This window comes from Cryptococcus neoformans, chromosome 1, assembly GCF_000091045.1.
Source record: "Cryptococcus neoformans var. neoformans JEC21 chromosome 1, complete sequence".
Lineage (NCBI taxonomy): Eukaryota > Fungi > Basidiomycota > Tremellomycetes > Tremellales > Cryptococcaceae > Cryptococcus > Cryptococcus deneoformans.
Window position 1 is genome coordinate 1,216,195 of NC_006670.1, and position 16,306 is coordinate 1,232,500.

The 16,306-nt window shown below is 47.5% G+C and overlaps 7 protein-coding genes across 7 annotated transcripts in view; 4 read left to right on the forward strand and 3 right to left on the reverse strand.

Moving 5' to 3' along the window:
* Positions 1-802: 802 nt before the first annotated feature.
* Positions 803-3,344, forward strand: CNA04580 (ER to Golgi transport-related protein, putative). The gene is made up of 5 exons (XM_024656275.1): positions 803-1,252; positions 1,303-1,411; positions 1,490-2,795; positions 2,856-2,973; positions 3,021-3,344. The coding sequence occupies exons 3-5, from the start codon at positions 1,629-1,631 to the stop codon at positions 3,311-3,313; spliced, it is 1,578 nt and encodes a 525-aa protein (XP_024511930.1). The 5' UTR covers positions 803-1,252; positions 1,303-1,411; positions 1,490-1,628; the 3' UTR covers positions 3,314-3,344.
* A 15-nt stretch (positions 3,345-3,359) lies between these two features.
* On the reverse strand, positions 3,360-4,669 carry CNA04590 (conserved hypothetical protein). The gene is made up of 7 exons (XM_566833.2): positions 4,443-4,669; positions 4,074-4,390; positions 3,916-4,021; positions 3,785-3,859; positions 3,623-3,732; positions 3,432-3,573; positions 3,360-3,380 (listed from the first exon to the last, which is right to left on the reverse strand). Exons 1-6 carry the CDS (start codon positions 4,590-4,592, stop codon positions 3,456-3,458), a joined length of 876 nt encoding a protein of 291 aa, XP_566833.1. The 5' UTR covers positions 4,593-4,669; the 3' UTR covers positions 3,360-3,380; positions 3,432-3,455.
* A 221-nt stretch (positions 4,670-4,890) lies between these two features.
* On the reverse strand, positions 4,891-6,773 carry CNA04600 (single-stranded DNA binding protein, putative). Its single transcript, XM_566835.2, has 6 exons — positions 6,536-6,773; positions 6,307-6,480; positions 6,157-6,255; positions 6,000-6,105; positions 5,176-5,947; positions 4,891-5,122 (listed from the first exon to the last, which is right to left on the reverse strand). Exons 1-6 carry the CDS (start codon positions 6,650-6,652, stop codon positions 5,065-5,067), a joined length of 1,326 nt encoding a protein of 441 aa, XP_566835.1. The 5' UTR covers positions 6,653-6,773; the 3' UTR covers positions 4,891-5,064.
* A 219-nt stretch (positions 6,774-6,992) lies between these two features.
* Positions 6,993-9,052, forward strand: CNA04610 (isocitrate dehydrogenase, putative). Its single transcript, XM_566837.2, has 13 exons — positions 6,993-7,085; positions 7,184-7,267; positions 7,335-7,421; positions 7,476-7,605; positions 7,668-7,837; positions 7,890-7,944; positions 7,999-8,077; positions 8,141-8,243; positions 8,293-8,345; positions 8,394-8,472; positions 8,530-8,633; positions 8,739-8,790; positions 8,848-9,052. Exons 1-13 carry the CDS (start codon positions 7,032-7,034, stop codon positions 8,935-8,937), a joined length of 1,140 nt encoding a protein of 379 aa, XP_566837.1. The 5' UTR covers positions 6,993-7,031; the 3' UTR covers positions 8,938-9,052.
* A 2,265-nt stretch (positions 9,053-11,317) lies between these two features.
* Positions 11,318-13,774, forward strand: CNA04620 (hypothetical protein). The gene is made up of 3 exons (XM_024656276.1): positions 11,318-11,329; positions 11,395-11,888; positions 11,969-13,774. Exon 3 carries the CDS (start codon positions 12,233-12,235, stop codon positions 13,421-13,423), a length of 1,191 nt encoding a protein of 396 aa, XP_024511933.1. The 5' UTR covers positions 11,318-11,329; positions 11,395-11,888; positions 11,969-12,232; the 3' UTR covers positions 13,424-13,774.
* A 541-nt stretch (positions 13,775-14,315) lies between these two features.
* The window catches only part of CNA04630 (RPN10-like protein, putative), a 2,128-nt gene continuing 137 nt past the window's right edge, over positions 14,316-16,306 (forward strand). The window contains exons 1-4 of the mRNA XM_024656277.1: positions 14,316-14,424; positions 14,503-14,527; positions 14,591-15,062; positions 15,123-16,306. The exon at positions 15,123-16,306 is cut by the window's right edge and continues 137 nt beyond it. Coding sequence (XP_024511934.1) covers positions 14,874-15,062; positions 15,123-16,289 — 1,356 coding nt within the window. The 5' untranslated portion in view covers positions 14,316-14,424; positions 14,503-14,527; positions 14,591-14,873 and the 3' untranslated portion in view covers positions 16,290-16,306. The remainder of the gene's footprint in view (positions 14,425-14,502; positions 14,528-14,590; positions 15,063-15,122) is intronic.
* The window catches only part of CNA04640 (expressed protein), a 3,479-nt gene continuing 1,492 nt past the window's right edge, over positions 14,320-16,306 (reverse strand). The window contains exon 5 of the mRNA XM_024656278.1: positions 14,320-16,306. This exon is cut by the window's right edge and continues 89 nt beyond it. The gene's annotated coding sequence lies outside the window, so the exon portion shown is untranslated.

The window sequence follows — 16,306 nt, forward strand, 5'->3', positions numbered from 1 at the left end:
GGTCGTGACTACTTTTATTATACCTTGGCCTCGTGCCTCGTGCCTCGTGGCTTGCACGCTGCCGTTTGCCACATAACGCGTAACACGTCGCTCGCCTTGTTGTGCATACTTGATAAAAGCTTGTTGTTAGTTTGTAACTGGTATGGGTTATGGACTGTGAGCCATGAGCTACTTGATACGTAGTACGTGAGCTGCAGGCTGCATGGGTTATGACTGAGTATGATGGGCATAAGCGCATAATAACGCAGGACGCTTGATATGACTTGCGAACCAAAGTCGTCCAGAATGTTGCTACTGGTGAAGCGCCGTCTGTGAAGTGTGAACTGTGATGAAACATCATGACATCAATTATAAGACTAAGATACTACAGTAGTAGACTGACGACTCGCGATCGATTGCTGACGGCTGACGGATGCTCTGCCTGAGCGCTGATGATGAGCTGGAGCTGGGAGCTGCTGGAGGTTAGAGGCTGTTGAACGCCGATCGTTTAAAGGGAAAAGGGAAGGGAGAAGCAGGAAAAGGGAAAGGAGAGGTACCGGACACCGGAAGAGGATGATATCAGGAACGATTGGAAACGGAATAGCATCGCCAACTCCCAAGTTCAAAATGAAAAAATGAAAACATGTAAACATTCCAGAGGCGCCGCACTCCGGACGGCGACGCTGCATCCGGCAAATGTACCTTGAATCTTAAATCTTAATTTATAAACCTTCATTCTGGCTTTGGTTGATTGTTGATTACAAATATTTATTCCCGCTTCTATTTCCACCTTCTGAATGAAGGCGCCTGTACGAAGTTATATATTCATTCCAAGTTACTATTCATGTTTTCTGTCTTATCTTTCTTTCGGACACAGACCTGTATATCGTTGGAGCGTCAAAGATATATTTTCTACAAGTTGCTCGATCGATCGCCACCAATCTTCCCTATCTTTCATGTTTTTACTTATAACAACTAACTTTAACTTGTAGTAGTACAGTATTGATGTCACCTACTGTACAAGCTTTGCCATGTCAAGCCTAGCGAAGGTACCAATAATCAGTAACAAGGATCAATTCTCATTTGAGTGATATATCTAATATCTACTGCTGTCAGCGAATATTTAATGAGTCAATACCACGAAATATCCACTGGTCGACGCGGCCTCTTGCTCTTCTTGCTCCGCCGAGGAAGAGAAACCGTTCTGGAGCTGGAATGATCATCATAGCCAAATGATGGCGATCATTTTTTGTCATCAAATCCGCTGTAAAAAGTAAGCGGACTTGCATATGTCACAGCTCTCATCATCCTTTGTCTCCTTAGCCCTATCACGGCAACGTGATTTTTATACAAGTTTTGAATAACCAAAGGATTGATAAGACGCTTAAAAAGTGTCAAAAGCAATGGCAACAATGGGTAATACACCACCATGGTATGTTCTGCAATTGATGTGTGGTGGACATCGGTTAGATAATGTTTCTACCATTTTAATGACAATAATATACGTCAGTGCTCAATATCAAACAACAAGACCAGCAGAAACTCTCACTTTCAATATTTCACGCACAAAACTTCAGGTCTAGGCGGCAGTCAGTCGCTGCAAAGTGCAATATCAATATCAATCTGACCTGAGTCACAGTTCAGATATAATGACAATGCTCAGAATCAAAATCGCCCTCATTGTTCCCTTCCTACTGCTTGTGGCAGCCGCCTTCACCAAGCGAGTTCATGCTACAGTCCAGGAAGATGACACCAAGGCCCTGCAGCGAGTCAGAAAGCTAGTTCACCGACAAGGGACGGAAGATACACGATCGGTCACCGACAGTAGCATCGCTTCCGCCACTACGGATGAAAGCATAGCAGCGTCATTCGGACAAACTTCTCAAGCGGCTACAAGCGTAACATCGTCAGACCCATCCTCTGCAAATTCTCCTACTTCCAGAGTAGCTTCTTCTTCTGTCACAGGCAGTATGCCGTTTGCTTCTTCCTTCGCTTCTTTGGCAGAGCCTTCAACAAACTGCACCGACCCCGGCGGTGGTTGCGTCATATTTCTCTCCTCCATATCGTCCTGTTCCAACGATTCATGTGCATGCGATTTGTCGTATCCTGCCCAAGTATGCGCCCAATGCCTGGCCAGCGAAGAGGCCATCGATAGTTTCAACTCCTTTCTGAAGACATGTGATGACGCAGGCTATGTGGCGCCCATGTCAACAGTACTGGTTGAGATAAAGTATTGCGAAGGGCAAGAAGAATCAGTATTTGCTTCGGAGACTTATTCAGGGCTTACCGCTGTGTCCTTGACGGATACCGCAAAGATAACCGCTACCGAAGACGTCACATTACTGACAGCGACTATGGCTTCATCATCGGCTTTTGCAACAGAGACAAGCGATAGAGAGGTTGTAGCAGTGGAAATCAACGACAGCAATGATTCCAGCACTATCCTTTCTCCCTTCACTTCAAGCTCAAATGCAATGGCCAATACTTCTGACGCGTTGAACAATCTGGTGGCACTTGCGACTGACTCCATATCAGAGCTTTCTGCGTCGGGTGCGGCTTCTGTGGTCGTCATCACCTCGTATTCAACCGTTCTCCATACTGCCTCTATTAGTCCCACCTCGTTATTTTCGCTCTCTGAATCTGCACAAGTCAGTGATATGGGAGCACTCACTACAGGGGCATCTACATTGTCAGGGACAATATCCACTCAAAACGAATCCGGCATTGGTGCTCTTAATTCTGCTCGCGAATTCTTCAGTGGCGATGAGCTTTCGAACTGTTCTAATGACTGTGAAAACTGGCAACAGATGGCACAAGTGAGTGTCGGATAAACCGTTCTAATATATCTCACGTGCTAAGGAGATATCGCTTGCTAGACCTGTACGGACGATAATTGTATCTGCACGAGCGATGCTCTCTCCGCTGCAAGTAAATGCTCAAGTTGCATTGGCTCTCAGTCGTCCAATAGTACCGCCCAAATGAGGGCCTACGCTGGTCAGTCCTGTCTTAAATTGCCGTAATGCGCACTTACCAGAATGTAGCCTTCACAAGCAATTGCACAAGCGCTTCGCCTCTATCAGATACATCCGGAAGCCGAACTTCTGCTGCAGGGTTAACTTTCGGGGGCGAAGCCACGTCTTCAGCAGGTGCTAATCCATTCGCCACAGCCTCCAGCTCTGGTACGAGTGTGAATGCCGAGGAAGCTCAGGGTGCAGCCACCACTATCGTTGTTGCCGGTGCAGGCCTGCGTAATGTTGACTGGCAACCAGTTATGGCGATCGTCGTTGTGGTAACCACCATGGCTTGCCTTGTGGCTGGACTGTACGTGGTATAGAGATGAGTAGCTGTCAATGTCAACTCGATGTATTGTTGTATACTGTATCATAAAAGATCAATGCATGCTATCGAGTTTTTCGTGATCAGCGCTGACAAGATCAAATATTCCTACCCACTGTATGTCTCTAACATCTTGATATTTATTTTGTATCTTCTTCGCTCCATTTACTATCCCCGGCTACGCTCAGCAATAGCTCTCTCAATTGATCGCTCATAACACCTTTCCTCAGGTTGTCATAATCATAAATCACAATTGACCTGGACCATATTTGAGTATGTGATAATACGAGCAATGAACTTGACTCACGAATCGCTGACAGCCTTTACATGCTGATCCTTCAAAGACCAAATGATGTGTCGATGGCCATAGCTGGCTCGCTCCACGTTGACTGAGTGAATACAATTGGAAATCATGAGCTGGAATTGAGTCAGAATTAAGCAATGTGGCTAAAAGGAAAACAGGGATCACTGTATCGGGATAGGTAATCGGCGCCTTATACTTGATTGACACCTCTTTGAGGATGATGCCGGTACCCTTGGCGCGCTAGTGTAGTACAGCATAAGCGCCATTCCACATGCACTACTCCTAATGCGACACACCAGCATATCGTAGACAGTTTTCTTTCCCAGTTTTCCGGCCCAGCTCTCACAGTACCTGATACGAGCCGACTCCACCCATCGCAGTATCTGGACATTGTTCACATGTCTGCCCAAAGGATCAGTACCCTCTCTGAAGCTAAGAAGATATTTGCACCCACTGGAAGCTATCTTGGTCACCCCAAGCCACAGGCCAGGTCAAGACCCCGGTGGTATCATGGTTCTGCTGCTTGAAGTACTCGAGAGCCTGCTCTTTCCTTCCACTATCTTCGTTCAGCCAAGGTCTGTCATCCATTTGCTCTCTCTGTTCCTGAGAGCCTTGGAAAGGTGATGATGCCTCTGCATTCGTTATAGCATCAAGAGAATATGCGGGATCTGGCACATGGGAGGTCCTATGATCCTCCTCGTGTTCTGGACCGAACGAGCCTGGGGCAATGTAGTAATGAGATGATGGGTCCTGAAATTTAGCGTATATCTCCTAAAGCGTTGTTGTAAATCAGCCAAACTTCATAGACTTTGAGTAATCGTACCTGGAGACGAGCAGCGTCATCATCTGTGACAGCCAGAGTGGGCTTGGAATGGACAGCCCGAATGTGTGACATGATGCTGCGTTTGAATGCTCTGTTCGATGTCGCAGCTCGATAGTTACGAATGCAGGAGAAGCGGCATCGCAGGGCCATTGTGGGGCTGAGTGTGCGAGGTATTATTTTAAGTCCTGGGAAGCTCTCAGGAAGGAAGACCCTCACGGTCGATAGCAAGAAGAGGCATTATTATAATCATCTGACGTCGTCTGGTGCTTGATGAAGGAACAATTGCGCGGACATATCCGACCCCCTGCTGAGTATAAATAATACGTCGGTCGTCGTTCGTTGTTGTTCAATAACAGTTTTTAACAGAGATATACCTGTACCGGAGAGCATACTACTGCCTGTTGTATGAATAGCTCTTCAAATGATGGGTGAAAATAAATAATATAACATCAAGCAGGGTTTCCATGCATTACACATAATAGATACCACACACGAATATTTCAACCAAGAATAACAAGTTGCAAAGAAAGGGTATCCTTTTAATAGGAGATGCTATTAAAGCTCTATTTGACAGATGAATGGAAACTCGAAGCACTGGAAGAAAGTATTACATTATTGCAGTCTAGTCGAAAGTAACCTTCTGGCCCTCAGGCTTGACAATACCGCCAGTTCGGGCACCACTACGTTGGAAAGTCAGCGTCAGAATGGACATGCAGATGAGCAAGAGACTCACCCTCGAGGGGGACCGCCACGGCCACGGCCACCGCCCCTACCACCCCGGTCGAAACCACCCCGTCCTCTACCGCCACCTCGGCCACCACCACGGCCGCCGAAGCCACCGCCACCACGACCGCCACCGAAACCACCTCTCTCACCGTTGTCCTGCTTAGGAGGAGCGAAGTCAACCCTAATGGCACGGCCAGCGATCTCGGCACCGTTCATAGCCTTGAGAGCAGCAGAGGCGTCGTCAACGGAAGAGAACTGGACGTAACCGAAACCTTTAGGGGCGCCAGTGTCCCTGTCGGTGGGGAGCCTAACGCTCTGGACGTCACCGTGTTGGCCGAATGCCTCGTAGACCTGGTCCTCGGTAACAGAGAAAGAAAGGGAACCGATCCAAAGAGTCTCGGCAGGAGGAGATTGCTTGTCGTTGAAGACCCTAGCACGCTTCTCGGCGGCCTCGTTGGGCTTTCGCTGAGTGGCGTAATTAACACGGATGGCACGGCCGTCAATCTCAGAACCGTCCTTCTCAATAGCCTTGGCAGAGGACTCAAGGTCGGCGAATTCCACGTAGCCGAAACCACGAGACTTTTGGGAGTCACGGTCGAAGACGACTCGGGCAGAAACAACTTCACCGCAAGACTCGAACTCGGACTTGAGCCAGTCGTTGTCGACATTCCAAGAGAGCTGGCCGACGAAAACGTTGGTAGTGGCTTCCTCGTCACCGCCATCGGCCCTGGCCTTCTTCGCAGGGGCAATAGACTCTTCCTCGGCCTTTCGCTTGTTCCCTGGGTAATTTTAGCCTGAGTCTAAATCCGAAATAGCATAATATTGGCTTACCGTTCGCCTGGGGCTTAGCCTCTTCCTTGGTCTCCTCCACCTTTTCGTCCTCATCCTCAGAAGAGTTGGAGTCAGAACCAGAGTCAGAGTCAGAATCGGATTCGGACTGTAAGAACGTCAACAACTTCTCTATTTAAATAAACTGGTAGCGACCTACTTCTTCGTTAACCTCTTTTTTAGTCTCAGTCTTGAATTCTTCCTCGGACTCAGAGTCAGAGTCGGAGGACTCTTCAGTAGAAGGCTCTTCCTCCTTAGCCTAAGCAATGTGTTATTGGCATTCAGAAAAACATGTAGAAGCATAACAAACCTTGGCGGCAGGGGCAGCAGTCTTAGCAGCAGGCTTTTCGTCCTCGGAAGAAGAAGATTCAGAGTCGGAAGAGTCCTCCTCAGAGTCCTCAGACTCGGAGGTAGAGCTCTCAGGAGGGGGTGTGGGGGTCTTAGCCTTCTTGGATTTCTTCTCCTTCTTCTCCTTTACATCCTTCTGTAAACTCTGTCAGTATCAAAGGTATGTTATCGCAACAGAGGGAGAAACCGACCTTAGCAGCCTTGGCAGGAGCGGGGGCAGGGACGGGCTTCTCATCCTTCTTGCTTTTTTTGTCCTTCTTGTCAACCTTGACGGTGGCAGCAGGAGCAGATTTGGCGGATTTGGCCATTTTATATATAATACTTTACTTTTTGAGGGTGGAGATGAATAAGAAGAAATAGAGGAATAGGTTACCGGCAGGCCTCCAACTTTTGTGCGTCCACCGCGGCGAAAACAGAAATTCTGCACCGGCAATAATAGTCACGTGATCTGCAGGTTTTCGCGGACCTAAAAGACGGACCAAGATGACGTTTTACTGCGGGCCTATTACCCAAGGTGGATTGGCTTCGCATGCCTTTCTCGGCCGATTAGATCCGACCATTTGATGGCCCTGACGTCGGTATCTGAGGAAAAGAGAGACAAGACGAAAGAGACCACAAGAGACTACACAAGCCTTTCGTTCTCTTTGCTTTTCTTTGTTTCAGACCAAAAATACCCATAATTAAATAATGTTCGCCCGATCAGCCTCTAAGAGTGTCGTCTCTTCTCTCCGCACCGTCCAGGTCAGTATTCGTCACACACTTGACAGCTGCATGATTAGCGCTGTCTATCTGGAAGACGTGTTGTCGAAAGCTGACCTTTGTTTATTTGAAACTCGCAGGCCCCTGTCGGCGTGAGATACTATGCCTCTGCCTTCAACTCTTCTACTCCCACCTCTGCCTTCGCTGGCAAAAAGGGTGCCGATGTACGTATATAAGTGCCAGCAACAAGTGGAACACAAAAGCTGACATGGCGATATGGTGAATTTGTAGGGCAACTACACCGTCACGCTCATCCCCGGTGATGGTATTGGCCCTGAAATTGCCAACAGTGTTAAACAAATCTTCAAAGCTGCCCAGGTATGTCTCATGACGATTGTATGTGAGGAACGGAATTGACGTGTAACTTTACAGGTTCCCATTGTCTGGGAAGAGGTTGACGTGACTCCTATCCTCAAGGACGGTAAGACCGTCATCCCTGACGATGCCATCAAGAGTATCAAGAAGAATACCGTTGCTCTTAAGGGTCCTCTTGCTACCCCCAGTATGTTCTTTTCTTTGGTTTTTCAAAGGATATTGCCGGTGTTGACAGGCTGCGATGAAAAGTCGGCAAGGGTCACGTTTCTCTTAACCTCACACTGCGACGAACCTTCTCTCTCTTCGCCAACGTGCGACCTTGTGTTTCTATTAAGGGTTACAAGACTCCTTACGACAACGTCAATACTGTTTTGATAAGGGAGAACACCGAAGGAGAGTACTCCGGTATCGAGCACGAAGTGCGTTTAGTTCGTTCGAATTTAGTTTCATAATGACTCACAAGGCGCATAGATCGTCGATGGTGTCGTTCAGTCTATTAAGCTTATCACCCGAGAGGCCTCTGAGCGTGAGTGGTCTCTTGTTTTCTAGTAGTTCTGAAAACGACACTGATACTGTGTAGGTGTTGCCCGATACGCCTTCCATTACGCTTCTGAAAGTGGCAGGAACAAGGTTACTGCCGTCCACAAGGCTAACATCATGTTGGTGTCATCTCCGTCAAGTAAAAGGTCAAAGAACAGGCTGACAAGAGTACTGATCCGTAGGAAGATGTCCGACGGGATGTTCCTTACTGCCTGTAGGGATGTTGCCAAGGAGTACCCTAACATTTCTTACGACGAGGATCTCCTCGACCGAGTTTGCTTGAGGGTAATTGAGAAAATTGTCGGTGAATTGACATGAGCTAATTGATCAATAGATTGCTTCCGATCCCTCTCCTTTCGCCGACCGAGTTATGGTCATGCCTAACTTGTGCGCTGATTTTAGCATGTGTTAATAATGATTGCTAATTCCTCATAGGTACGGTGACATTCTTTCTGACTTGTCTGCCGGTCTTATCGGTGGTCTCGGTCTTACTCCCTCTGGTAACATCGGCAAGGTCAGTCTTTCACATGATTATGGGTCGCCTAGCATAGAACTCACTGGCGACAAATAGGACGCTTCCATCTTCGAGGCTGTTCACGGTTCTGCACCCGACATTGAAGGCAAGGGCCTTGCGAACCCCACCGCTCTCCTCCTCTCCTCATTGATGATGCTCCGGTAAGTGACACAGATCCCTTCCGTCATTGTCCCGGCCCTGTATCCTAGCGTGCCTGATCATACACATCCTTTGGCTCGTAACGTGGCTGACTTGTTTGTCCACAGACACATGAGTCTTTACGAGCTCGCCGACAAGATCGAGAAGGCCGCTCTTTCCGTAAGTGGAACTCCCTGGCTCTTCCACACGTTCGAAATGCTGATACAAGTATCTTAGACTATCGCTGAGGGCAAGGCTATTACCCGAGACCTCGGTGGTAAGGCCGGCACCAAGGAGTACACTGACGCTATCCTCTCCAAGCTTTAAAAAGTTTTGTTTGTAGAGGTTCTAGAGGGATGAACAAAAAAAATTAAGAACTTTGTTCTGACAATATTTGCTTAATTCGACGCATTCTTTGTGACGGCGAAATCCTTGGATCGTGGCTCTATCAGGTTTACTATTCAAGTTGGGTATGCGCTACGCAAAGCAGCATCCGAGCCTTTCAGCATCCATTACATCCGTCCCAATTTTCAGGTTTGAAGATTCCTCATCGACACGAAACATGAGGCCGGATCTCAAAGGACGATAGATAATCATTGTCCATCGTCATAAACATGGAGGACTTCTTCCATCATGGTAATAACCTGGCATTTTTATGTTTCCATGGCTCAGGCGTATAACAACTACTGCTGGTGATTGACCTGCAATAGGCGCTCTACAGTTAAATGGAGTAGTCAGGGTTCACTTTAGTACTGAAACACTATCTATCTATTTCTTACCTACCACTAAAAAAAGGATGACTGTAGAAGAAGGCTTACGTCTAGAATCCGCGCAGACGTTGATGGGAGGTCCCTCCACACCAGGAAGAAAAATTTGACTTTTTTTCGAAGTCATATTTATGACAGCTGCCTCTATTTGCACACTTCCCGTGGTGTATGCCTGCTATTGAGCGTAGGCCGATTGTTGTGCACGATGTTTCTTCTTCTCCCTAACATAATCAAATCCTCAGCAGGGATCACTACTTCCCGCAGGAGGTTGTCGCGAGACGATTCTCTTTTTTGCTATATTCGGTATCTGTGCAGATATTATTGCTATGAAAACATACAGCTGGAGCAGCTAGCATCGTGTAGCTGGTCGATCTGCCGCTGGTGATTTGTAGTTGTTGTTACTGTAGTCCTCTACGGCTGCTGCGCGAACGCAGTAATCGAATGAATTTCCCTGTCCGGCGGCTACATATTTGTTTAGGCCCGGCCATTGTTTCTTGATCTTATCTCTTATCTTAATCACAGTAATAGCAAAGGTCGATCGGTCCGTTGTTGAGCTGGTGAGATTGATCCGATCTCGTTCTGCTCTCCGTGTCCGTTGTCCATGTCGGCTTTTTTGGCAAAACAAATAAAACTCAAGGAAGTCCGCGTACGTACTTGCGACTTGTTCGTTCCTGCATGATGATCTTTGGTATTCCAGACTCTCAGACTCTGGTTTTGCTTTTTATCATGATGAAAAATGCTTCACACAAAATTAATATTTATTAATAAGCTGCTGTCATGTTATTCAACGAAGGAAGACAATCATCATATTGGTATATAATGCCCCATATGCCATCGATATCTCGTTATCCTTCTTTCTCCGTTCTTTCCTCGTCCTCTGTCCCTCTTCAGTAGTGTTAACTGATGATAATGGTCGGCGATGCTGTCAGTCCGTTTCCTTTCTACTATTGAAGGATCTAATTAAAAAGAAAAAATAAGATGTGTCGACCTTGGACCATCAGTTCAAAATCCAACCTGTTGGGAAGAAGAACAGATGCGTCGCTTCTTGCAGCCAACTTGCAGCTGATGGACAAAAGTTGTAGTCATCATACATGACAAGTCTCTATCTAAAATCCCCTCACTTGGCCTCCTCCGAATTCGACGCACCTTATAAATTCTTGTCTGGACCCGATGCTATAATATGTAGGTACACGCTTTCGTCGTCGCATCATCGTAGTAGCCTTGTTTATGATAATCATTTTTTACCTCAACTTTCGAGGACCCCAATCATAATTATTGCTGGTCTGCTGGAGGCCTACTACTTGCTGTGTTTCGGGAAGTATATAAGCTCTGCGCTCCCAACAATAAGGTGTACAGTGTCGGTAAGTAGTACTAACAACAACTGATGATAATGTAAATACTGACCTGTGTCCTTTTTTTGTTACCTGCGTACGTAGTCCGTTGTATTATACCAACGTAACGTATGTTCGTGTTGCTCCCCCATCCTCTTCTTTCTCCGTCCTTCCTGAACCACGCCCGCGAACGAAGATTACTGAATACGGCGTCTCGTTCCTGTTCAACGCTCGGCGATATTGAAACACTTCTCAACTTAATTACCCTGTTCTTCTTCTTTGGTTGGGGAGTCATCCTTCCGTGTTTCGCCGGACTCTTCAACTCATATTAGCTTCTTTGTACTCCTTCGTCTTGATATCCATATCTTGCCCCATTCTAACCCCCTTGTTCTGGTTAGTATCTGGGATGCCCTCTTAAAGCTCCCAAAGCCAAAGGAAAGCTGTGAAAAAAAGCGGAGGGCAAACGCGCGCGAGCTGAGGATCCAAAGAATTCGAGAAAAAGGGACGTGACGACTTATTACTCAACAACGTCATCGACGACTTCCATCATTTCACGATGCTAAAAACTGCTGCTGTTTTTATTTATTTAGTTGCAGGCGAGTCCACTCCCAAGCCAAACAAGTGGGCAACAAGCTTCCATAAACCTTTCATTTGCTTTTGCTTAATCTTCCATCCCCGTTTCTCAGTTCCGTTTCAATTGTCGCCTATTGGAGAACACGGTTTGCTTTTTGCACCATTATCACCACGGCAATACCTTTCAAATCTCAACGTGCAGAGAAGTCGTTCCTCAGCATCCACAAAGAAAGCAGGTACTTTCCACGTACGCTCAACGAAAATCCAAGGGCCAGAAAGACAGTCCAAACAGTACCAGTGTTCGTTCACACACGCACACGTACAGACAGACACACGCGCGCACGCGCATCTGTAACCTGCGAGCCCATTGCCACCACCCACCACTGGTATCACTACCGTGTATCCATTACGTTGCGATTGTAATAGATTTTTTGCTTTCTTGACTCCGCATATATAACGCATATCTGGCGCAGAGCCAGGGCGATCGATCTCTACCCAAAACGCGGACATCGTTCCTTCAAACGGATCATTAGTCTGTCTAAGACAGAAGACGAAAGTTTAGGAGTAGAAATCGACACTTAAAGAAGATTGTAAGAGGTCACAGCGCGTAAGTGACAGCCTTACCATCGTACGCGATTCTTCGCCGACGCGACCGAAACATGAAGGGCTAATACTGCTTGCTTCTAGGGCAGACGTGCAATCCGCAGGTCCTGTGCATCCGAACCAAATAGGATCCATAATCCACACACGACGACGCGTCGCCTCGGGCTGCTTGTCATTGCTTGGCCGTGATTCATCACCGATAAAACGGCCGTGGCGTCGTAGCCTCTGTATAACCATCAGTCTATCATTACTTTCCTCTCGCGCAGTATACATCAATCAATAGTCGCTTTTTGTTCTTGAACTCCCGACGTCCGCGTAACACTACCTGCCGACACGATTTACACCGCCATGACTTCTTTTTCAGATACCTCGTCCGCATCTCCTCTGCCCGTCACACCCTCATCGAGTCGACGCGCGCCATCTCCTGTGGTGGCCGCGTCTTCTCTCGCCACTCACGATCTTTCTACTCCTGTATCATCCGGTCCTTATATCACCCCGCCTCCATCGCTTCGACTGTACTCTTCTGCCCTCAAGGAAAAAATGGCTGCTGGTATGACTGCAGCAATGCGCGAGCTGAAGGGTGATCGAGACGGACGAGAGCGCAAATACGACGTAGAATATGGGTACGATGAAGATCCTATCGAACGCCACGTGAAACTATTCCTCACTCCTCGAACTGCCATTCGTCCTGACCGTCCTCGGCCATCGTTATCCCATCTGTCAACTAGCGCAAGCATCAGACCTGTATCAGCACCTCCAGCAGTCAAGAGTGCAAAACTCCGTGTGACGGATGATGGATATGGCGTCAATATGACAGTGGATGATTCACAACGGATCGAGCTTGCAGTGTCAGACGAAAGCGATACCGAGATGTTAGCAGCGTCTCCATCTACTGTCGGACAGTCGCCAGTGTTGACGCGCGAGCGAGACTCGTTTGTGCCAGGATTAATCAAATTTCACCGTGCCTATCCCAGTTCCAGCAGTTTAATGCCTCCTCGACCTGATGCCTGGCGGACAGACAGCACAGGTTCTACCGCGAGTAGCATTGCTAGTGAAGCCAGCTTTGAAGCTATTAAAGCGGAGGACATGGTTAGCCTGTATGGTGGAGGAGGCGGCGTGAAACGGGCTGAGGGTCCTTTTCACGAAGAGACATATTGGGGAGATGAATCAGAATGGGGTTTCAACCGGGCATCTATGCTTTCAACTTCGACCAATGAAACCGTTCGACCCGCTAAAACTCCCAAACGAACACCCACCTCCACCGTCCACACGTCATCTCCTACAGCTACTCTTGCCTGTTCGTTATTGCCACGTGCCACGCTCTCGCCTGCTCCACATCAGCAACCGCCTCCGCGCCGGCCAGGGTGCTCACAGCAGATGAGTGCGGCGAGCGATGATGGAAGAAGCATTGATGGCTTAGGTGATCTTAGCATGGAAAACGACCCTGTATGGCTAAAAGAGAGGACGCTCAGTGAAAAGATGGTGCTTCAAGCAGGGTTAAGAAGTCAACGGCAGAGAGTAGAAGTTAGAAGAAGATAATGAGATGCTAAATAGGTGATTGAGGGATAAGCAGGGAGTTTGGGTCGCTATATTTGGCTTTTTGGTCTGTTGTGGCATTCATTATTTATGTTGTAAGCATGCTGGCATGCTGTAGCGTATACTCTGAATAATTATCCTATATATTATGAAGAGAAAAAGAAAGCACGTCTGATGCTGTTTATGCGTATTACGTACACCTTAGTGATGACATACGCTTACTATGATAGCAGAGCCATTGTTGTTGGTCAGGTCGTCATTCGTGAAACGAAGATAAAGGAAAGATGACAAACTACATAACGGATTGACCTGTTATGCCTGTGTTCGTTATGCGTAATTTGTCGTCTGTTTACCGTATAACTGTTTGTGACGCTTCGTGATGGTTTTCAAAAAGAACCTCTTTGCTAGTCACGCCCCGCGTGTGGCCGTCATGGGCAATTATTTAAGATAACACCCTGCCCAGTTCCTTATTAATCATTGCTGGTCGTTCTTTGAACACCGCTTGTTTCTTTCGTCATGTGCTATCCACTAATTTTGAGGGGATGAAGACGTTTTGCTACGAAGTCAGGCGCCTCTCCTACATGATTTGCTTGTCACTTGTTTATAATATGGTGAGAAAAAGCTTTCGCTTATTGTGTGGGTTCAACGAAGAAGGTAGTTAGTAGCTCATTGGCCGAGATCAATATAGTACCTACGTAACGAATAGCTCATGATCTGGCAAGTTTCTTACAATATACCGTGTTGATCACCCTTTCACCTCCTTTGACGCCATATACGAGCCTTGGATAATCTCATTCCTCTTGATGACCTCCTCGGAGGATAAGCAATATAAAAGGATCCTTGATGTACAATGTTGTCTGCTCGTTTACATGCCTTGAAGAAGCTTGATTTGTACACACTGGGTTTCATAACTCTCTTCTTTTCATCTACGCATATGATCTAATCACAACTGGGTTTTCATCACCATGATCTATAAAAAAAGGCAGGGTCAGAAGGTCTTCGAGGTCAGACAAGTTCAAATTTTTTTTCCATCCTCTCCACAACCACCATGTCATCCGCTGATCAAAACTCGACCTTTTCAGCAACATATCCACAAGGCAGTTCGAGGTAGGAACTCAAATAGCTCTTACGTACCTTACGTACTTACTCGAGATATTGGGCTGTGGATAGTCCCAATGTCACAACCCTCCTCGACGTCCCTCCCAGGCTCTCAAGCGAGATTCCCCGCCGGTCTTATTCCAGCGCCGAGCCTCCAAAATGGGAATTAGCCCTCGCGAGCAAACCTTCACTAGACCTCCCAGAGAGAAGTAGTTCGGCCCCTTTCCCGTCATCTGTGGGCCCATCCAGGCAGAATAGGAGTATCTCGAAGAAATTCGCAGAAAGTCATCGACCAGTACGACAGGAAGGCGCTCACTATTCTGAGAATGCGCACTGGTTGTTTGTATCCCCTGGCATGACTGATGATGGACAGTTCGCAAGCAGAACAGTGCTGTCCCGAAAGAAGCCTTCACAGTGGGCTATTTCAGACTATGATCGGTACCAAGACGAGGAAGATTGCAGACCACCTGATCTTCCATGGTGGGATAGCGCAGTAAGTGACGCAACGCGGTGGTACAAAGAACGCTGTAAAGCTTCCGGATTCGTGAGTGCATCGCAGATCGCACCCTATGGGTAAGTATACGCTAAGGCATCGGATTGCCAGGATATTACTCAGCCGGCAAACCGTCAACGAGCCATCACAGAGTGGTCGTCTGTCGTTGCTAGCACTATCAAGCCCCTGCTGAAGCACAATTCCTCTGGATTTGTCATTCATCCAAAGTTGGCGATCGTCACTGACGAGGATATAGATTTCGCTCTCCGCAATGAATATTCGTTTCAAGATGGAGAGTATGCCCCTGTGATTGTCAGCCGCAGCGGTACTCAACATGGTTCAGATATCATCCGAGTGAAGACCGAGGAAGAGTGCGGTTCTCGCTCGTCGGCTACTTCTTCTCGTCTTGCGGTCCCCAATGCGCATTTGATAATTCATTCAGAGTATGCATCAGACTCAGGTGCTCCACCAGCCGTCCATACTCGGCTCGCGCTCCCTTCCGATCCCGCACTTCTGAGCAAAACTTCCCCGGCCGTGTACGCCTTGTTCGACCCTGAAGATACTGAGGCGCAGCAATCAATGCAGAGTGTCATTAACCAGGCAGTTGAGGCTTTTGATCAGTTTGATCGTGATCCGTACAGATCGAGGGTTATCGAAAAAGGCCTGATGGGCCACTCTAGGAGAACTTGGAGTGAACATACTCGAGATCCGATCGATAAAAGCAAATACCTCTCGAAATACACGGCCGCCTTCCTCGCGAGCTTTTTTGACGAACCTGGCGATAATGAGGAAAACACCCAGGGGACAGTATCCGGCGCATATTTGACACCGGAAGTGGTTTCCTTGCACGGACATAAGAACAGCACGTGGGAAAGTTGCCTTGAAAATGGTACAATACATCCAGCATTTCTGTGTGATTCGTCGTCCATCAAGCAAGAAATTACCGAAGATGTGCAGGGGCGACTTCAAGGACTGTCAGGATATGGAGGACCAGAGTTTGAGACGCCGCCGCCACCTTATGAAAGTCAAGAAAATCTTCAGGAAGATCATTGGGAGGCTGGATCATTGTTCCTTGATTTTGTGGAGGATGGAGAATCAAGTCAGCTCCCAAGTCGAAGGACTGGCGGTGTTAGATCCGTGTTCTCCCGTAGTTTCTGGACGAGAGACCGAGGGACAGATGGACGTGAAGACTTCCAAGACTCTAGGACTCCCAGAAGGTCATTAAGGGCTTCTTTGATATTGAGACTGTTGGGGAACAGCGACCTGTCTGACCTTTAAGCCTTGATGCAAAATCT